The 18,904-nt window shown below is 50.3% G+C and overlaps 1 protein-coding gene and 1 pseudogene across 1 annotated transcript; one reads left to right on the top strand and one right to left on the bottom strand.

Moving 5' to 3' along the window:
* Positions 1–571: 571 nt before the first annotated feature.
* On the bottom strand, positions 572–1,910 carry LOC111548975 (annotated as a pseudogene).
* Positions 1,911–5,690: 3,780 nt separating this feature from the next.
* On the top strand, positions 5,691–9,503 carry MCHR1 (melanin concentrating hormone receptor 1). Its single transcript, XM_023221909.2, has 2 exons — positions 5,691–6,434; positions 7,638–9,503. The coding sequence occupies exons 1-2, from the start codon at positions 6,146–6,148 to the stop codon at positions 8,615–8,617; spliced, it is 1,269 nt and encodes a 422-aa protein (XP_023077677.1). The 5' UTR covers positions 5,691–6,145; the 3' UTR covers positions 8,618–9,503.
* The last annotated feature ends 9,401 nt before the right edge of the window (positions 9,504–18,904 follow it).

Raw genomic sequence — 18,904 nt, forward strand, 5'->3', positions numbered from 1 at the left:
TTGCAATGAGCTGAGATCAGGCCACTGCACTCCAGCCTGGGTGACAGAGGGAGACTCTGTCTCAAAAAAAAAAAAAAAAAAAAAACAGATTAAAAAAAAAAAAAAGGCAGAGTCAGATAGCCAACTGTCAATTCAGGACATACAACAAAAGCCAGAAGGCCTTCAAAGCAACAATTAGAGACCCTCATCTTCTGCAGCAATAAGGCAGACATTGCTGAGAATAAGACCCAGATTCTAATTGTAAGAGTTGCAGAGTTGCAAGAAAGATGGAATATGGGCAGCCCTAATGCATCACCAATGCCAAAGTTAAGCCTCTCATAGGAAAGGATTGGAACCCTGATGCCTAGGAGGGGACATCTGGATGTACTTGAGAACATCGAACCCCCAGATTTCTCTGAACACCCTGAACATTCCAGGCCAGCAAAAGTAACCCTCTCTCCCTTGCTGGAGGAGAGCAGCCTGCCTTTGTCTGGAAGTCATGCTAGGATTCAACTGACTTGCAAGAGGATATTTATCCTCAGATATACTCATTTCCTCTCATTGCTTCTTCTCCTGACTCTTAACAGTCAGAAGTACAGGGGACTTATTTTTTGGGGGGCAAGGAATAGGGGACTTTATTGATGGCACATGATAAGGTGGGTCTCCGTAGGCCCACCCTCTTTAGGGGTCTGACATGGAAACTGTGTTGAGGGGAGATGCTCAGTATGGTGGGGGCTGAGCACAGCAGGGCTCCCCAGCAGCTGAGGGCCCCTCTCTTCCTCTTGTGCTCTCACTGGGATTGGTGGCCTGGGGCTCTTACTCCTTGGAGGCCATGTGGACCATGAGGTTCACCACCTTGTTGCTGCAGCCAAATTCACTGTCATACCAGGAAATGAACTTGACGAAGTCGTTGCTGAGGGCAATGCCAGGCCCACCATTGAAGGTGGAAGAATGGGTGTCACTGTCAAAGTCAGAGGAGACAACCTGGTGCTCAGTGTAGCCCAGGATGCCCTTGAGGAGCCCCCTCAATGCCTGCTTCACCATCGTCTTGATGTCACTGTATTTGACAGATTTCTCCAGATGGCAGGTCAGGTCCATGACCAACATGTTGGTGGTGGGGACACGGAAGGCCATGCCAGTGAGCTTCCCATTCAGCTTGGGGATGACTTTGCCCACAGGCTTGGCAAGAATGATGTTCTAGAGAGCACTGCAGCCATCACACTACAATTTCTCGGAGGTACTATCAGGAGTCTTCTGGGTGGCAGTGAAGGCATGAACGGTGGTCATGAGTCCTTCCACGGTGCCAAAGTTGTCATGGATGACCTTGGCTGGGAGGGTTAAGCAACTGGTGGTGCAGGAGGCATTGCTGATAATCTTGAGGCTGTTTCCATACTTCTCATGGTTCAGGCCCATCACAAACATGGGAGCATCAGAAGGGGCAGAGATGGTGACTCTTTTGGCTCTCCCATCTAAGTAAGTCCCAGCCTTCTCCATGGTAGTGAAGACACTGGTGAGTCCATAACATAATCAGCACCAGCATCACCCCTTTTGATTTTGGTGGGATCTCATTCCTGGAAGATGGTGATGGGATTTCCATTGGTGACAAGCTTCCCATTTTCAGCCTGATGGTGCTGTAGAACTTATCATGGATGGAACCATACTCAAATATGTAGACCATGTAGCTGGGGACAATGAAGGAGTCATTGATGGCAACAATATCCATTTTGCTAGAGTTAAAAGCAGCCCTGGTGACCAGGCACCCAATATGTCCAAATCTGTTTACTCTAGCTGACTTTTACCTTGGTGCCTCAGGGACACAATTGGCACTGCATGAGAAGATGCAGCTGTCAGTCGAACAGGAGGAGCAGAGAGCCTGTCATTGCTTCCGACTCAATAACGGGTCAGAGCTCAGTGTTGTAGCTTGGGATGGGAAATACAGCTTCTGCTTTTGGATAAATAGTCCACCCATGAGGACCAGGACCAGCCAATAAGGACTGGGAGAAATAAAGGGAACTATGTATGGGAATGGATTTTTTTTTTTTTTTTTAAAGAAGGCCTTGCTTTGTCACCCATGCTGAAGTGCCATGGTGCAAACACTTCTCTCTACAACCTCAATCTCCTGGGTTCAAGCAATCCTCCTGCCTCAGACTCCCAAGTAGCTGGAACTATAGTCGCACGCCACCATGCCTGGCTAATTTTTAATTTTTTGTAGAGAGGGCCTTACTGTGTTGCCCAGGCTGGTCTTGAACTCCTAGGCTCAAGTGATTCTCTGGCCTCCACCTCCCACAGTGCTGGGTTACAGGTGAGAGCCACCGCACCCGGCCAGAAGTAGATCTCAAGGGTGCTAGACCATGATGCAAATATAAGGTTGAAAGGAGATAGTTTTGGCCAGGCGTGGTGGCTTATGCTTACAATACCAGCACCTCAAGAGGCCAAGGCAGTAGGATCCCTTGAGCTCAGGAGTTCAAGACCAGCTTGGGCAACATAGCGACACCTCGTCTCTACAAAATTTTTAAAAAACAAAATTAGTTGGGCGTCGTGGCTTGTGCCTATAGTACCAGCTACTAGGGAGGCTGAGGTAGGAGGATCACTTGAACCAGGGAGTCAGAAGTTGCAGTGAGCTGAAATCTCACCACTGCACTCCAGCCTGGATGACAGAGTGAGCCCCTGTCTCAAATAAAATGAGTAGGCGAGGTGTGGCGGCTCACGCCTGTAATACCAGTATTTTGGGAGGCTGAGGTCGGTGGATCACTGGAGGCCAGGAGTTTAAGACCAGCCTGGGCAACATAGTGAGACTCTATTTCTAGTAAAATTAGCTGGGCATGGTGGCACATGCTTGTAATACCAGCTATTCTGGAGGCTGAAGCCAGAGAATCACTTGAACCAGGAGGCGGAGGTTGCAGTGAGCTGAGATCACACCACTGCACTCCAGCCTGGGTGACAGAGCCAGACTCTGTCTCAAATCAAAAAATAAATTAATAAATTAATTTAAAAAGAAAGGAGATAGTTTATTGACAGGGGAGCACTATTCTGTAACGCAGGATGTAGCTGGAGCCAGTTCTAACATGCTTCTGGGATAGCTCCACGAAACGGTCTACGATAATAAGGTGGGGATGCTGGGATGACCATTGCAGAGTTTTGGGATGTTTTGTGCATGGTAAAATATGCATAAAATTTGCCTCTTCACTTTATATATTGTGGTACAATATACATAACATAAAATTTACCATTTTAACCACTTTTAAGTGTCCAGTTTAGCGGCATTAAGTACTTTCACCATGTTGTGCAGCCATTATCACTGTTCATTTCTAGAACTTATTATTATTATTTTTTTTTAAAGACGGATTTTCTCTATTGTTGCCCAGGCTGGAGAGCAATGGCGCGATCTCGGCTCACTGCAACCTCCACCTCCTGGGTTCAAGCGATTCTCCTGCCTCAGCCTCCCGAGTAGCTGGGACTACAGGCATGTGCCACCATGTCTGGCTAATTTTTGTATCTTTAGTACAGACGGGGATTCACCATGCCAGCCAGGCTTGTTTCGAACTCCTGACCTCAGGTGATCTGCCTGCCTCGGTCTCTCAAAGTGCTGGGATTATAGGCATAAGCCACCACACCTGGCCAGCTATACACTTTTAAACAACAAGATCTCATGACCACTCTCTCATTATCACAAAAACAGCAAGGGAGAAATCTGCTCCCAAGATCCAATCACCTCCCACCAAACATGCTTCCTCATTTCCTTCAGGACTTTTCTTTTCTGGAAGTGCTTCTCAGTGAGGCCTTCCTTGACCGCAAAGAGCTTCTTTTTTTTTTTTTTTTTTTCTGAGACAGAGTCTCGTTCTGTCACCCAGGCTGGAGTACAATGGCGCAATCTCAGCTCACTGCAACCTCTGCCTCCTGGGTTCAAGCAGTTCTCATGCCTCAGCCTCCCAGGTAGCTGGGATTACAGGTGCTTGCCACCACACCTGGCTAATTTGTGTATATTTAGTAGAGACAGGGTTTTACCATGTTGGCCAGGCTGGTCTTGAACTCCTGACCTCAGTCAATCCTCCCGCCTCAGCCTCCCAAAGTGCTGGGATTACAGGCATGAGCCACTGCACCTGGCCCAGACTGATCAAAACATGTCTGATCATGTCTTTTCTCAGCTGAAAACCCCCTGGTGACTCCCGTTTCCCCTAAAGGAAAAGCCAAAGTGCTTACACTGGCTGGCAAACCTGGCAGAATCTTCCCTGCCTGCTCCTTCCTCTCTGATGTCAGCTTCTGCTAATCTCTACTATAGCCACAGTGCTCTCCAGAGTCACCCTGCATACTCCTGCCACAGGGCCTCTGCACTGGCAATTTCCATGGCCGGGAATGCTGGTCCTCCAGAATATTTCTAAGCATGCTTCCTCACTTCCTTCAGGACTTTTCTCAGAGAGGCCTTCCTTGATGATCAATCCTCTACCAGAGTAACCTCTACCTCTCCTGGTATTCGCGGGCCCTCTCACCCTGCTTTAAGTTTTTTACAGCAATTGCCAATATCGTAAGTTATCTTTATGCGAAGTATATTTTCTTTTTCCTGAGACAGGGTCTTTCTGTGTCGCCCAGGCTGGAGTGCAGTGGCCCAATTTCAGCTCACTGCAATCTCTGCCTCCTGGATTCAAGCGATTCTCCTGCCTGCTTCAGCTGCTTAAGTAGCTGGAATTACAGGCACCTGCCACCATGCCTGGCTAATTTTTGTAGAGCAGAGTTTCACAGTGTTGTCCAGGCTGGTCTTGAACTCCTGAGCTCAAGCAATCCGCCTGCCTTGGCCTCGCAAAGTGCTGGGATCACAGGCGGAGTCACTGCACCTGGCCCGACGCTGTTCTCCAGAGTCACCCTGCACACTCCTGCCACACAGCCTTTGCATTGGCGATTTCCACAGCCAGGAATGCTGGTCCTCTGGAATATTTCTAAGCATGGTTTCTCACTTCCTTCAGGACTTTTCTGGAAGTGCTTCTCAGTGAGGCCTTCCTCAACGATCAATCCTATATAAAATAGCAACCTCCATCTCTGCTGATATTCAGGGGCCGGCTCACCCTGCTTTAAGTTTTTCATAGTAATCGCCAATATCATGAATTGTCTTTGAGGGGTTTTCTGTCTCCCCCCAACTTGAACGCAATCTTCATGAGATCAGGGACTTTATCACCCACCCCCCGTTTTTTTTTTTTTTTTTTACTGCAAAACCTAGAAGAGTGCTTGGCGGGTAGTAAGTACTCAATAAATGTTTGTTGGATGAATCCAATAAGTAAACAAGACAGAGGACACATGTAGGGATCCATCTGTGAACCTTGAGTCCCTGGCTCCTGAGTCCGGCAGTGCGTGCAGTGGCAGCTCCTGTCTGTGAGGGCCCCAGAGGCCGGCAACGGGATGCCTCCTTGGAAAATTCACTCAACGCCTTTGCCGCTGAGGCTGTTCCTCTGGGATGATCTCTTTGGGGGATCATGCTTGGATATTTGTCTCAAAGAGTCCCAGGCCAAACGTCAGGGACCTCAAAGCATTTAGAAAATTAACACCTCTGCGAGCCTGGTCCAGGCAGATCCCATGCAGACGGGAGTTTGTCCCCTTCCGGTCCCCGAGGTCCTGGCTATGGCCAGCATGGAGTGACCTGCGTGACCTCTGAGTGCTAGGCAAGGGTTCAGCAGCCAACTCCTCAACTACTTCTGCAGGACGCTGGCAGCATAGCCAGCGAGATGGTTGGAAGCCGTAAGGGCACAGAGAAGGGGCCGAGGGTGCCCTGAGTGTGCGTGGGGGGCAGCCCTGCTGCAGTCCAAGCCTTTGATTCCCAAGCTCTGTGCACAGTTCCCCCTGGACCCTGCCATGTGGCCCAGCCACCCGTACCTGGGATAGGGACTAAGCCAAGCTACTGTCTCCTCCAAAGGGAGGCAGCCTGTTTGCTTTGTCCGTTTGCCTTTGCGGAGACCTCGATCCTCATGCAAGACAAGCAGCGGCCCCTGTAAGCACACGAGACAATCCCAAGTGTCAGTGGGAAGGAGATCCCTTTCCTGATGGGGCTGCCTGTGCCCAGTCCCTGCCAGCTTCCCCAGGGCCCTGGGGCTCTGCAGGCATTCAGAAGTGGAAGCCAGCCACAGCCTGGGACTGAAGAGGTTAATGTGCAGCTGCCTCCGAATGTTAATGTGTCTAGGTGATGTCAGTGAGAGCCGCGAAGGAGGGAGTAGGGAGGGCAGTTGGGTTTGGAGGCGGCAGTGGCTGCCAGGCTGCCGAGGAAGACCCCCTTCCCGACTGCGGGGCTTGTGCTCCTGGACAAGGTGGCAGGCGCTGGAGGCTGCCGCAGCCTGCGTGGGTGGAGGGGAGCTCAGCTCGGTTGTGGGAGCAGGCGACCGGCACTGGCTGGATGGACCTGGAAGCCTCGCTGCTGCCCACTGGTCCCAACACCAGCAACACCTCTGATGGCCCCGATAACCTCACCTCAGCAGGTGAGTTGACTGGGAGTCCTCCCTCCTCTGGGCTGTGGGTGGAAAATGGGAAGGTGTCACCCCCGAGCTAAACTGCTTGGGAAACTTTATCACAGTTCTTGGGGACAAAATCTGTGGTCTGCTTTACTCAGAGGGGCAGGGGAGAAGGGGGCAAGGGTCCGCAGGGGCAGATGGGTAGGAGCAGAGCAGGGGGCGAAGGCATGTTCAGAATGGCAAGGAAGTGGGGCCAGCCGCAGGCAGCAGGGGAAGGCTCGCGGCTGGGTTCCAAAGAGGCTTGGCAGAAAAAATTCCAGGCTGGAAAAGCAAGCGAGAGAAGCTGGAGGGTGGTATGTGGGAGACAGCTGGGGGCTCACTCCTGCACTGTTAGCCTCAGCTTTTTACTCGCACTTGGGTGATGAGGTCTGAGACAGCCTTACTGCCGCCTGAGAGAGGCCCTGGGAAGGGAAGACTTCACGGAGCCATGAGGGGATTAACTTTTCTGGTGAATTAAGCTTCCTGACATTTCCAGAGCTGCAGTGCCCTGGGATTCCAGCTTTGAAGGAGAAGGGAAGGAAGGAAAAGAGGAAAGGCTTATGTGGATAATTTTTTCAGGCTGCTAAGCTGCAACACACAGCTTCTGTCTCTGCTTCACTCCAGAAGCCCAGGCTCAGAAGATACCAAGCAAGGAAATCCCCGCTAGGAAGCCTGGGGTAGGGAGGGCTGCTGACTTGACCGGGGCACAGCCGGCAAAAGCCTCTACAAGACAGTCGCCCAGAGATGCCCAAGAATCAGTACACCGTTTCCAACCAGAGATTTCCAAAATGAAACACTCAGGGCTACACATAGGAAAAGCACGTGCGCACACACATACACACACACTTACTTTTATGTCCTTCTGGCTATTTTGATGAGGTTTCCTGGTGAAGCCCGGGGTGCACAGAGTAATCTCTGCAGACAGCTGTGGTTCTTGCCTCTGGTGCCTGCAGGAGGCAGGCTTCTTGCGTCCTTGCAAGACGGGTGGCTCAGGGGACTCTGGTAGGATTCACCAGGAAATCCATGGAGGAGGGAAAGGAAACAAGATCAGCAACGGTGAAGGGAGGGAGAATGGCGGGAGAGGATTCCAGATGAACGGTGGGTCGCTGGAGGCTAAGCATGCCAGCAGGATGTCAGTTCTCAGAGCAGAGCCCATGTCAAACGGCCGACACTTGCTCCTTCTGTCCCCAGGATCACCCCCTCGCTCAGGGAGTGTCTCCTACATCAACATCATCATGCCTTCGGTGTTCGGCACCATCTGCCTCCTGGGCATCGTCGGGAACTCCACGGTCATCTTCGCGGTCGTGAAGAAGTCCAAGCTGCACTGGTGCAACAATGTCCCCGACATCTTCATCATCAACCTCTCGGTGGTGGATCTCCTCTTTCTCCTGGGCATGCCCTTCATGATCCACCAGCTCATGGGCAATGGGGTGTGGCACTTTGGGGAGACCATGTGCACCCTCATCACGGCCATGGATGCCAATAGTCAGTTCACCAGCACCTACATCTTGACCGCCATGGCCATTGACCGCTACCTGGCCACCGTCCACCCCATCTCTTCCACGAAGTTCCGGAAGCCGTCTGTGGCCACCCTGGTGATCTGCCTCCTGTGGGCCCTCTCCTTCATCAGCATCACCCCCGTGTGGCTATATGCCAGACTCATCCCCTTCCCAGGAGGTGCAGTGGGCTGCGGCATCCGCCTGCCCAACCCGGACACTGACATTTACTGGTTCACCCTGTACCAGTTTTTCCTGGCCTTTGCCCTGCCCTTCGTGGTCATCACGGCCGCATACGTGAGGATCCTGCAGCGCATGACGTCCTCAGTGGCCCCCGCCTCCCAGCGCAGCATCCGGCTGCGGACAAAGAGGGTGACCCGCACAGCCATCGCCATCTGCCTGGTCTTCTTTGTGTGCTGGGCACCCTACTATGTGCTACAGCTGACCCAGTTGTCCATCAGCCGCCCGACCCTCACCTTTGTCTACCTGTACAATGCGGCCATCAGCTTGGGCTACGCCAACAGCTGCCTCAACCCCTTTGTGTACATCGTGCTCTGCGAGACGTTCCGCAAACGCCTGGTCCTTTCGGTGAAGCCTGCAGCCCAGGGGCAGCTTCGTGCTGTCAGCAACGCTCAGACGGCTGACGAGGAGAGGACAGAAAGCAAAGGTACCTGACAATTCCCCGCCACCCTGGACACCTCTAAGTCAGAACACCACAGCAAGCCGTGGGGAGAGATGCCGAGAGAAACCCAAGACCGCTCTGGGAGAATGCAGGAAGGTCAGGTGGTGAGGGGTTGTTGCAATGAAATACATACATTCCATGGGGCCCACACATTGCTGGGAAGACCTGGAGTCAGGTTTGGGGGTTTCAGACCTCAGAAATCCCCCTGGGGGAGCAGGATTAGACCTTTGGATAGGACAGAAGCTGAGCAAGAGAAGATGTTGATCTGGATCATCGGTTGCACTATATCTGCGAGCTCTCAAATGTCTTCTTCTCAAGGCGAGGGGTGGAAGGCTACTGACTGGGTTTGTTTCAAGTCAGGCAGGGCTGGAGTGTGAGCAGCCGGGGCCGTGTTGCACAAGGCCTGAGAGACGGGAAAGGGCCCGACGGCTCTCTCCCACCTCTCACTGGTGTGATGGAAGGCGGCCTTTCTCCCAAGCTGGTGGATAATGAAAAATGAAGCATCCCATCTCTTGGCATTCCAGCATCCTGTCAATGTCCCTTTTGCTCTAGAGGATGCGTGTTTATTTGAGGGGATGTGGCACTGAGCCCACAGGAGTAAAAGCCCAGTTTCCTAGGAGGTCTGCTTACTGAGAATGACAGGGAGATCTGGGGTGGGTGTGGCTCTTAAAACTAATAAAAGTTGGCGGCGGGGAGCTTTTGCAGCTTTGGTGACATTCTCTCCACGGGGCACATTTGCTCAGTCGCTAATCCAGCGTGAGTGTCCATGTGTTCTGCATGTGCAGGGGTCATTCTAGTGCCTGGTGTGTCGGCATCATCTTTTTGCTCTAGCCCTTCCTCTCCAAAATAAAAACAAATAAAGGAAAATCTCCACCCACATCACTCTGTTCTTGTGGACTTGGGGGTGGGAGTGGGGTCGGGGGGAAGGTGGGTAGCGGAAAAGAGAGAGAGGGGTCACTTCATTGTGGAATTTAGACCTTGGTTCGCGCTGCATTTTTAGGAAGCATGAAGCAGGAATCTGTTTTTCTGAACCCACAGGGAGGATTCAGTGGCATGAATGGAATTACTGGGGATTCATTCGATTGCAGTTCCGCTGCTAGGCTTGTTTTTGGGACTCAGCTTCCTGTCTTCTGCACAAAATCCCCTGGACTTTGTTGTCACCAGTGCTGGCCCCTCAGGCCCCAAGTCCCAACCCCCACTTCCCCCCAGCCCCCACTCCCGCTGAGTCACCAGCCGCAGAACCAGCTCTTAGGGCAGCTGAAGCCTGTCTGCTTTCTATAGCTGAGATCTGGTGTGGGCCCCTTGAACAGAAGATTACAGCCGGGGCCGCTGGGAGGCAGCCGTGACTGCTGCTTGGCTGCTGCTTCTTGACGTCTTCACTGAGAGGGGACTGGGAGCAGTCAGTGCAGTGCTCAGCAGACCTTACTGAGATAGCAGGAGAAAGCTGCAAGCGTCCTTAAAGCAGGGGCACCAGCACAGCCTGTTTCTCTTCAGAGTTGCAGCAGGGAGCCTCTTCAGAAAACTTCTGGGCAGCTTCCTTGGGTCCTGGGGACTTTTTTTTTTTTTTTTTACACAGGGTCTTGCCCTGTTGCCCAGGCTGGAGTGCAGATGGCACAATCACAGCTCACTGCAGCCTCGACCTCCCAGATTCAAGCGATCCTCCCACCTCAGCCTCCCAAGTAGCTGGGACCACAGGCGCACATCATCATGCCTAATTTTTTATATTTTGTAGAGACAAGATCTTGCCATGTTGCCCAGGCTGGTCTCAAACTCCTGGGCTCAAGCAATCCTCCCACCTTGGCCTCCTGAAAGTTGGGATTATAGGCTTGAGCCGCCACATCCAGCCCCTGGGGAGCTCTTTATCATCATCATTAGTATTTCCTGGCCTGTGTTCCTCTCCGCCTAGCACCTGCGGGGTAAAGAAGCTGATGGTTATTTTCGTTGCTCACTAACAGTAGGGTCTCCAGCTGCCACCAGTAACTTGAAATCTCTTTTAGACACACACTCAATAAAAGAAAGAAGATTCTGGCCAGGCACGATGACTCACACCTGTAATCCCAGCACTTTGGGAGGCGAGGCAGGTGGATCACCTGAGGTCAGGAGTTTGATACCAGCCTGGCCAACATGGTGAAACCCTGTCTCTACTAAAAATATAAAATTTAGCTGGGCGTGGTGGCGGGCGCCTGTCGTCCCAGCTACTTGGGAGGCTGAGGCAGGAGAATCACTTGAATCCGGGAGGCGGAGGTTGCAGTGAGCCGAGATCGCACCATTGCCCTCCAGCCTGGGTAACAAGAGCGAAGACTCCATCTCAAAAAAAAAAAAAAAAAAAAAGGAAATAAAAGAAAAAAGGATTCTTAGGGGAGCCTTGAGGAAAATCCAAGAAGCCCCAACTCCTAGCCACAAACATGATAAAAGGAGGTCTTCCTGCATCAGGGTTATGTACTGGAAGGCTTTCCCGGGTGTCTATCAGTCCCAGCCCCTGCCTGCTCGTCACTCCCTCTCACCTTCCAGCACTCCAAGGAGGAATCCCAGAGAGGAAACAAGGGAGATGGCCTCTCCCAGAGAATGCACATCACCAGGTCAACAGCTCACAGTGGTTGGGTGGGCACACGCCCAGCGAAAGCCCCAGCAGCTCCCGGGGAAGGGGGCAGCCTGTCCTTCAGCTCTTAACCCCACACTGAAACAACTAAAATGGAAGCAGAGTGGGTGGAGTCATGAAAGTGGGTGGATAGCAATGTAAACCTCCCAGAGGGGAGAGGCAGAGGGGAGAGATGAGTTAGGGAGAACAGGTAGTCGAGGGGAGAAGTGGGGCAGGGAGGCTTGAAGGGTGGGGGATTACGATGGGAGCTGCCACCAGCACACCTCTCCCCAGCCTGATCCCACAGTAACCTGGACACACTTGCGATGTGCATGAGGGTAAGCACATGCAGAGGTGAGCACTGGGTTGCTGGCAAGGCATTTTCCTGACATCACTGGTGGGAATGGTGGACCGAGTGCAGGGCTGGGATCTGAGGCACGAGGGGAACTTTCTTTTCCTCTTCCTTAAGCCTAGGGATGTGGCCAGAACCTTGGAGAGCCGTGGGGGCCACTGTGAGCTGCAGACAGAGTCCAAGAAGGGGGTGAAGGCCCTGCAGTCCATCTCTTTGCTGCTTTTCCCCTTCCTACATTTAACAGTCAGTTTCTCCCACGGGGGCCCCATCAGGTCATCTCCTCAAATCCGGCCAGTGCTTCATCCACTGCTGCCTTATCTTTTCCCCAGAAAATACTTCCTCTCCAACTGGGAGGATTATGCTCCAAAACTGTCCCCCAGCACCCGGCAGAATTTCACAGCTGAGAGACTTTGACCTCAAAATTTAGGTTGCAAGTGAGTCCGCAGAACCACTTCTGCACATTGCTGTTCACAAGAGAAGCAAGCAGAGCACCAAACATGGCGACTGGCATTGGGTTTCTGTTTGCTTGTTCCTTTCTGAATCATCAGTTTTCATTTAATGAATTAACTTATTTTTATTTATCTATTTATTTTGAGACAAGGTCTGGCTCTGTTGCCCAGGCTGGAGGACAGCAGTACGATCTCAGCTCACTGCAGCCTTGACCTCCTGAACTCAAGCAATCCTCCCCTCACTTCGGCCTTCCGAGTAGCTGGGACTACAGGTGCATGTCACCATGCCCAGCTATTTTTTGTTTTGTTTTGGTGGAGACAAGAGTTCCACCCTGTTGCCCAGGCTGGTCTTGAACTCCTGGGCTCAAGTGATCTGCCTGTCAGCCTCTGAGCCCAAGCCAAGCCACCGCATCCCCTGTGACTTGCACGTATATGCCCAGATGGTCTGAAGTAACTGAAGAATCACAAAAGAAGTGCAAATGCCCTGCCCTGCCTTAACTGATGACATTCCACCACAAAAGAAGTGAAAATGGCTGGTCCTTGCCTTAAGCGATGATATTATTTTGTGAAATTCCTTTTCCTGGCTCATCCTGGTTCAAAAAGCTCCCCCACTGAGCACCTTGTGACCCCCACTCCTGCCCGCCAGAGAACAACTCCCCTTTGACTGTAATTTTCCTTTACCTACCCAAATCTTATAAAACAGTCCCGCCCTTATCTCCCTTCACTGACTCTCTTTTCAGACTCAGCCCGCCTGCACCCAGGTGAAATAAACAGCCATGTTGCTCACACAAACCCTGTTTGGTGGTTTCTTCACACGGACGTGCGTGACACTGCCCACCTCAGACTCCCAAAGGGCTGGGATTACAGGTGTGACCCACTGTACCTGGCCTTATTTATTTATTTATTTATTTATTTATTTATTTATTTATTTATTTTTGAGACAGAGTCTGGCTCTGACACCCACGCTGGAGTGCAGTGGTGCAATTTCGGCTCACTGCAATCTCCTCCTCCAGGGTTCAAGTGATTCTCCTGCCTCAGCCTCCTGAGTAGCTGGGACTACAGGCATGCGACACCACGCCCGGCTAATTTTTGTATTTTTAGTAGAGATGGGGTTTCACCATGTTGGCCAGGCTGGTCTCGAACTCCTGACCTCAGGTGATCCGCCCACCTCAGCATCCCAAAGTGCTGGGATTACAGGCAAGAGTCACCAGGCCTAGCCTCTTTTTTATTGTAAAATACATATAACATAAAATTTACTCTTTTAACAATTTCAAGTGTAGAATGCAGTGGCATGAAATACATTCACATTACTGTGCAGCCCTCACCACCATCTATCTCCAGAAATTTTCCATCTTCCCAAACTGAAACTCCATACCAATTAAACACCAACCGACCATTCCTCCGTCCCCATAACTCCTGGAAACCACCGGGTTACGTTCTGTCTCTGTGGATTTGACTGCTCTAGGAATCTCGTATAAGTAGAATCACACAGATTTTGTTCTTGCGTTGAGGGAAGAGCGAGACCTTCTCATACTGTTTTATGTTTTTTTATACACAGAAAAGAAAAGAGAAGCGAAACTAAAGGCAGGTAGCCCAGCGCCCAGGAAAAGCCTGGTAGTTAAAATTCGACCCCTGACCTGGCAACTGTTGTTATGTACAGATTCCCGACATTGTGTGGAAGGACACTGTGAAACCTCCCATTCTGTTCTGTTTCACTCTGACCACCAGTGCTTGCAGCCCCTGTCAGGTAACCCCTGGCTCGCTCAATCAATCATGACCCTCCCTCGCGGACCCCCTTAGAGTTGTGAGCCCTTGAAAGGGACAGAAGTTGAGCACCTGATGAGCTCGGATTTTAGGACGCTAGCCTGCTGATGCTCCCAGCTGATTAAAGCCACTCCCTTCACTATCTCGGTGTCTGAGGGGTTTTGTCCGGCTACATCATGACTGGCTTATTTCACTTAGCATAATGTCCTCAAGGTTCATCCACGTTGTCATATGTGTCAGAATCTTCCTCCTTTTAAAGGATGAATGATATTGCATTATATGTGTATACCACATTTTGTTTAGCCATTCATCTGTTGTTTCTACCTTTTGGCTATTATGAACCTGAGTGCACAAATACCTGTTGGAGTCAGTGCTTTCCATTCTTTTCGGCATATACCCATAAGAATTGCCAGAGCAGGCTGGGCACTGTGGCTCACGCCTGTAATCCCAGCACTTTGGGAGGCCGAGGCGGGTGGATCACGTGATCAGGAGATCAAGACCATCCCGGCTAACACGGTGAAACCCCGTCTCTACTAAAAATATAAAAAAATTAGCCGGGCGTGGTGGCGGGCGCCTGTAGTCCCAGCTACTTGGGAGGCTGAGTTAGGAGAATGGTGTGAACCTGGGAGGTGGAGGTTGCAGTTAGCCAAGATCGCACCACCCCAGCCTGAGTGACAGAGTGAGACTCCATCTCAAAAAAAAAAAAAAAAATGAATTGTCAGATCAGGCTGGGTGCGGTGACTAAAAACACAAAAATTAGCCAGGTGTGGTGTGGTGGTGCACACCTTTGGTCCCAGCTACTCGGGAGGCTGCAGCAGGAGAATCACTTGAATCCAGGAGGCGGAGGTTGCAGTGATCCAAGATTGCGCCATTGCACTCCAGCCTGGGCAACAGAGTGAGACTCCATTTCAAAAAAAAAAAAAAAAAAGCCAGATCAGGGGCAGGGCACAGTGGCTTATGCCTGTAATCCCAGCACTTTGGGAGGCCAAGGTGGGAGGATCACCTAAGCTCAGGGGTTCCAGACCAGCCTGGCCAACATGGTGAAACCTCATCTCTACTAAAAATACAAAAATTAGCCAGGCATGGTGGCACATGCCTGTGATCCCAGCTACTTTGGAGGCTGAGGCAGGAGGATCACTTGAATCTCAGAGGTGGAGTTTGCAGTAAACAGAGATCACACCACTGCATACTAGCCTGGGCCACAGAGTGAGACTCTATTTCAAAAAAATAATAAGAAGAAGAAAAAAAAGAAAAAAGAAAAAGAATTGCCATATCATATGGTAGTTCTATTTTTAATTTTTTGAGAAACTGCCATAGTGGCTGTACCATGTTACATTCTCACCAGCAATGTGCAAGTGTTCCCATTTCTCCACGTCCTCATCAACACTTCTTTTCTTTTTAAAACAAAAGACATTCTAATGCGCCAAAGTGGTTTCATTGTGATTTTGATTTGCATTTCCCTAATAATTAGCAATGTTGAGCATCTCATGGGCTTCCTGACTATTTGTATTTCTTCTTTGGAGAAATGTCTATTCAAGTCTTTTGCCCATTTTTTAAATTGGGTTGTTCTTTTGTTATTGTTAGCAACCATATTTTCCTCAATTCAAACTAGTAATAATTGGTTCTGCATGACTTGTTACTAAGGAAAAAAATAAATGTTAAAAAATTAAGCTCCTTCTCCTCTGCAGTTCAATAAAATACTTTTTTTTTTTTTAATAGAGCACTGGGATGGAGAACCACTTGTTCCTCAAACCTCTTCTTCCTCGCATGCCTATGATCTGTAATAAGTCAAACTGACCCAGTAGCTTGAGCTGAGGAGATCAGAAAAAAACAAGGCAGCAAAACAGTGATGGACGACTGTTCCCGGACCAAACTAAGGTTCGGGCTGCTTATTCTTGCGGCCCAATAACGAGATGCAGATGAAATGGGAAAGAAGGAAGTTTTTATTTCTGTAACCAGTTTTAGGGAGAGGCCTGAAAAATATTGCCAGACCAACTCTAAATTACAAAGCTTTCCAGAGCCTATGTACCTTCTAAGCTATATGTCTACATGTAAGTGTGCATTCATCTACAAACATATATAGTGATTAACTTTTTTTTTTTTGAGACAGAGTTTCGCTCTTGTCTCCCAGGCTGGAGTGCAGTGGTGAGATCTCGGCTCACTGCAACCTCCACTTCCTGGGTTCAAGCAGTTCTCCTGCCTCAGCCTCTTGAGTAGCTGGGATTACAAGCATGTGTCACCATGCCCGGCTTTTTTTTTTTTTTTTTTTTTTGTATTTTTACTGGAGACGGGGGTTTCACCGTGTTGATCAGGCTGGTCTTGAACTCCTGACCTCACGATTCGCTCGCCTCGGCCTCCCAAAGTGCTGGGATTGCAGGCGTGAGCCACCTTGCCCGGCCCTGATTAACTTCTTTTAATCTATAACTAAGGTCTGAGTCCTGAAGACCTTCCTCTGCAACCTCAGTAAATTTACTTTATCTAAATGGGTCCAGCTATGAGGTGATTACCCTTATCTTGTCTCCTGCTAAATCATGGAGGTTTGGGGCGTTCCTTCAGACCCCCAGTAAACTTGTTTATGGAAGCTTGGGGTGTTTCTTCAGACCTGCAATAAAATTTGTTTAATCCTAAATGGGTCCTGTTAAGAATTCCTTCGTTATTTTGTCATGCTTTAAGGCCCAGGAAAGGCCTGGGCAACAGTCTTGGTGAACTTTTGTTACATTCCAGCCTTTGTATAAGCACACTGGCTCTTTCAGCTTGCTCTGTCACCCACAGCTGGAGTGCAATGATAAGGAGATCTTGGTTCACTGCAATCGCCGCCACCCAGGTTCAAGAGATTCTCCTGCCTCAGCCTCTGGAGTAGCTGAGATTACAGGTGCACATCATCACACCCAGCTAATTTTTATATTTTTAGTAGAGACAGGGTTTCACCATGTTGGCCAGGCTGGTCTTGAACCCCTGACCTCAGGTGATCCACCCGCCTTGGCCTCCCAAAGTGCTGGGATTGCAGGTGTGAGCTACCGCGCCCGGCCAGCTTTTAATATTTAACTTAACCACTCAGTACTGAAGCGGTTGTTGTGGAGGCCTGCGTGAGTAAGACCTGGCCTGCCATACCACCTCACCGGGGTACACCAACCTCAGATCTAATCCTGAGGACAGTCGAGGGAGGAACTTTCCAGGTGGTCAGAGATGGGCTGGATAAGCCACTCACTTAATTCTCTGCAAAGCTGTCTCCTCCACTTGTGATGAATCACGGTGATCTCAGACTACACAAAGGGCAACACCTGAAAGAAAATAGTCACTGCTGCCTTTTGAATCCGTCAAAGCGGATTGGGCTTCCATCCCTCGGCTGCCTCTCTTTGAAGCTTCCTCCTCTCAGGGCTCTCCCCATCAGAGATCCTGTGCCCTTTCTCTCCCCGAGAAGGGCAGGGAAATCCCTAGTCTTGCACCTCCGTATCACCTAGCGCTGGGGGTAAAATCAGGATGATTAAATGAGATGTTGCAAATGCAACCCAAGTGCTCCCCAGGGACACCTTAACGGGAACTAACATTCATATAAACCCACTGAAGTCTCCATCCTGCGAGGCGGTGGGCCAGCAAGTGCCTTCCCAAATATCTCTGTGTGATCACCTGCTGCCTCGGGCTCAGGGCGTTGCTCAGCTGGTCACTACCTCTCCAAACCTCTCTGCAGGTGGCTTCCCCCCGCAAGGCAGACAGTGCTAGCGCAAGCCTGAGGCTGGGGCTCAGGGATTGTTATAGCAGAGAAGGAGGGAGCGGGTGAGAGTCCAGGATAGAACTGGAGTTGGCTGGCAGTCCTCACAATCCCTGCACTCTGCCTGTTGCATTCTGTCATTGTGGGGAGAGGACTTCCTGCCCTCCCAGACCTGGCCTGCTGTCCCTTGTCTGAGCCACAGACACTGGGCGAGACCCCTTTTCCCATTTCCCATTTCCTCTCTCCTCCCAGTTCCAGGATCTCCAAATCTCCCCTCCTCTGGCTAACCTGGAGAAATCCACAATTCAATGTAAAAGGCAAAATAGTTCATGCCAAGGAAGACACCCCTTCACTCTTATGCACCGCAGCTTATTCCTCTGTGCCTCCGTCTCTCTCACTGGGGAAAGGGGGAGAAGAGACGCTTCATCTTTGCACACCACCCTCAAAAACACCTGTTAAATGCTTGTCAAACAAAAGTATTAGTAATTTTTCTGGCTGAGCATGGTGGCTCACTCCTGTAATCCCGGCATTTTGGGAGGCTGAGATGGGTGGATTACATAAGTTCAGGAGTTCAAGATCAGTCTGGGCAACATGGCAAAAACCCCACCTCTCCAAAAATTACAAAAATTAGTTGGCTGGGCGCGGTGGCTCAAGCCTGTAGTCCCAGCACTTGGGAGGCCCAGACGGGCGGATCACGAGGTCAGGAGATCGAGACCATCCTGGCTAACACGGTGAAACCCCGTCTCTACTAAAAATACAAAAAAAACTAGCCGGGCGAGGTGGTGGCCGCCTGTAGTCCCAGCTACTCCGGAGGCTGAGGCAGGAGAATGGTGTAAACCCAGGAGGCGGAGCTTGCAGTGAGCTGAGATCCGGCCACTGCACTCCAGCCCGGGGGACAGAGCAAGACTCCATCTCAAAAAAAAAAAAAAAAAAAAAAAAAAATCTGGGTGACCAGCTTCTCTTGATATATCAGAAGATCTGGCTACAGGGTCTACCTTCCCATGTGCCAACAGTCTGCTGGATGCATGTAGCTATACTCTTAGGCAGTCACGCACTCCCCAGTTTGCCACAGCCTCCACTCCTCCCTATCGTCCCCTTGACTCAGCCAGCTTCATTTATTTAAGTAACTTGCCTGCACCATACTGACATTTAATTTCATATCCCTGGGCCCAGCTCATCAAATAGAGCTTTGTGAACCACACCAATGATTTTGGATTTTATACCAAAGCCAAGAGAAATCATCAAAAGGCTTTTAACAGGAATGATATTGTTACTGGATAGAAGGTCTTGACTGTGAGTTGTCCAGGTTCCTGGCACATTGAACAAAGAATTAGACAAAACACACAAAGCAATGAAAGAACGAAGCAACAAAAGAAGAAACAAGCAAAGAGAGCGCAGATTTATTGAAGTGAAAGTACAGAGCGGGAG

This window comes from Piliocolobus tephrosceles, chromosome 19 (assembly GCF_002776525.5).
Source record: "Piliocolobus tephrosceles isolate RC106 chromosome 19, ASM277652v3, whole genome shotgun sequence".
Lineage (NCBI taxonomy): Eukaryota > Metazoa > Chordata > Mammalia > Primates > Cercopithecidae > Piliocolobus > Piliocolobus tephrosceles.

Coding starts and splice junctions, on each gene's coding strand:
- MCHR1 (XM_023221909.2), top strand. CDS start 6,146: ATGTCAGTGAGAGCCGCGAAGGAGGGAGTAGGGAGGGCAGTTGGGTTT. Junction 6,435..7,637: donor CGATAACCTCACCTCAGCAG/GTGAGTTGACTG, acceptor TTCTGTCCCCAG/GATCACCCCCTCGCTCAGGG.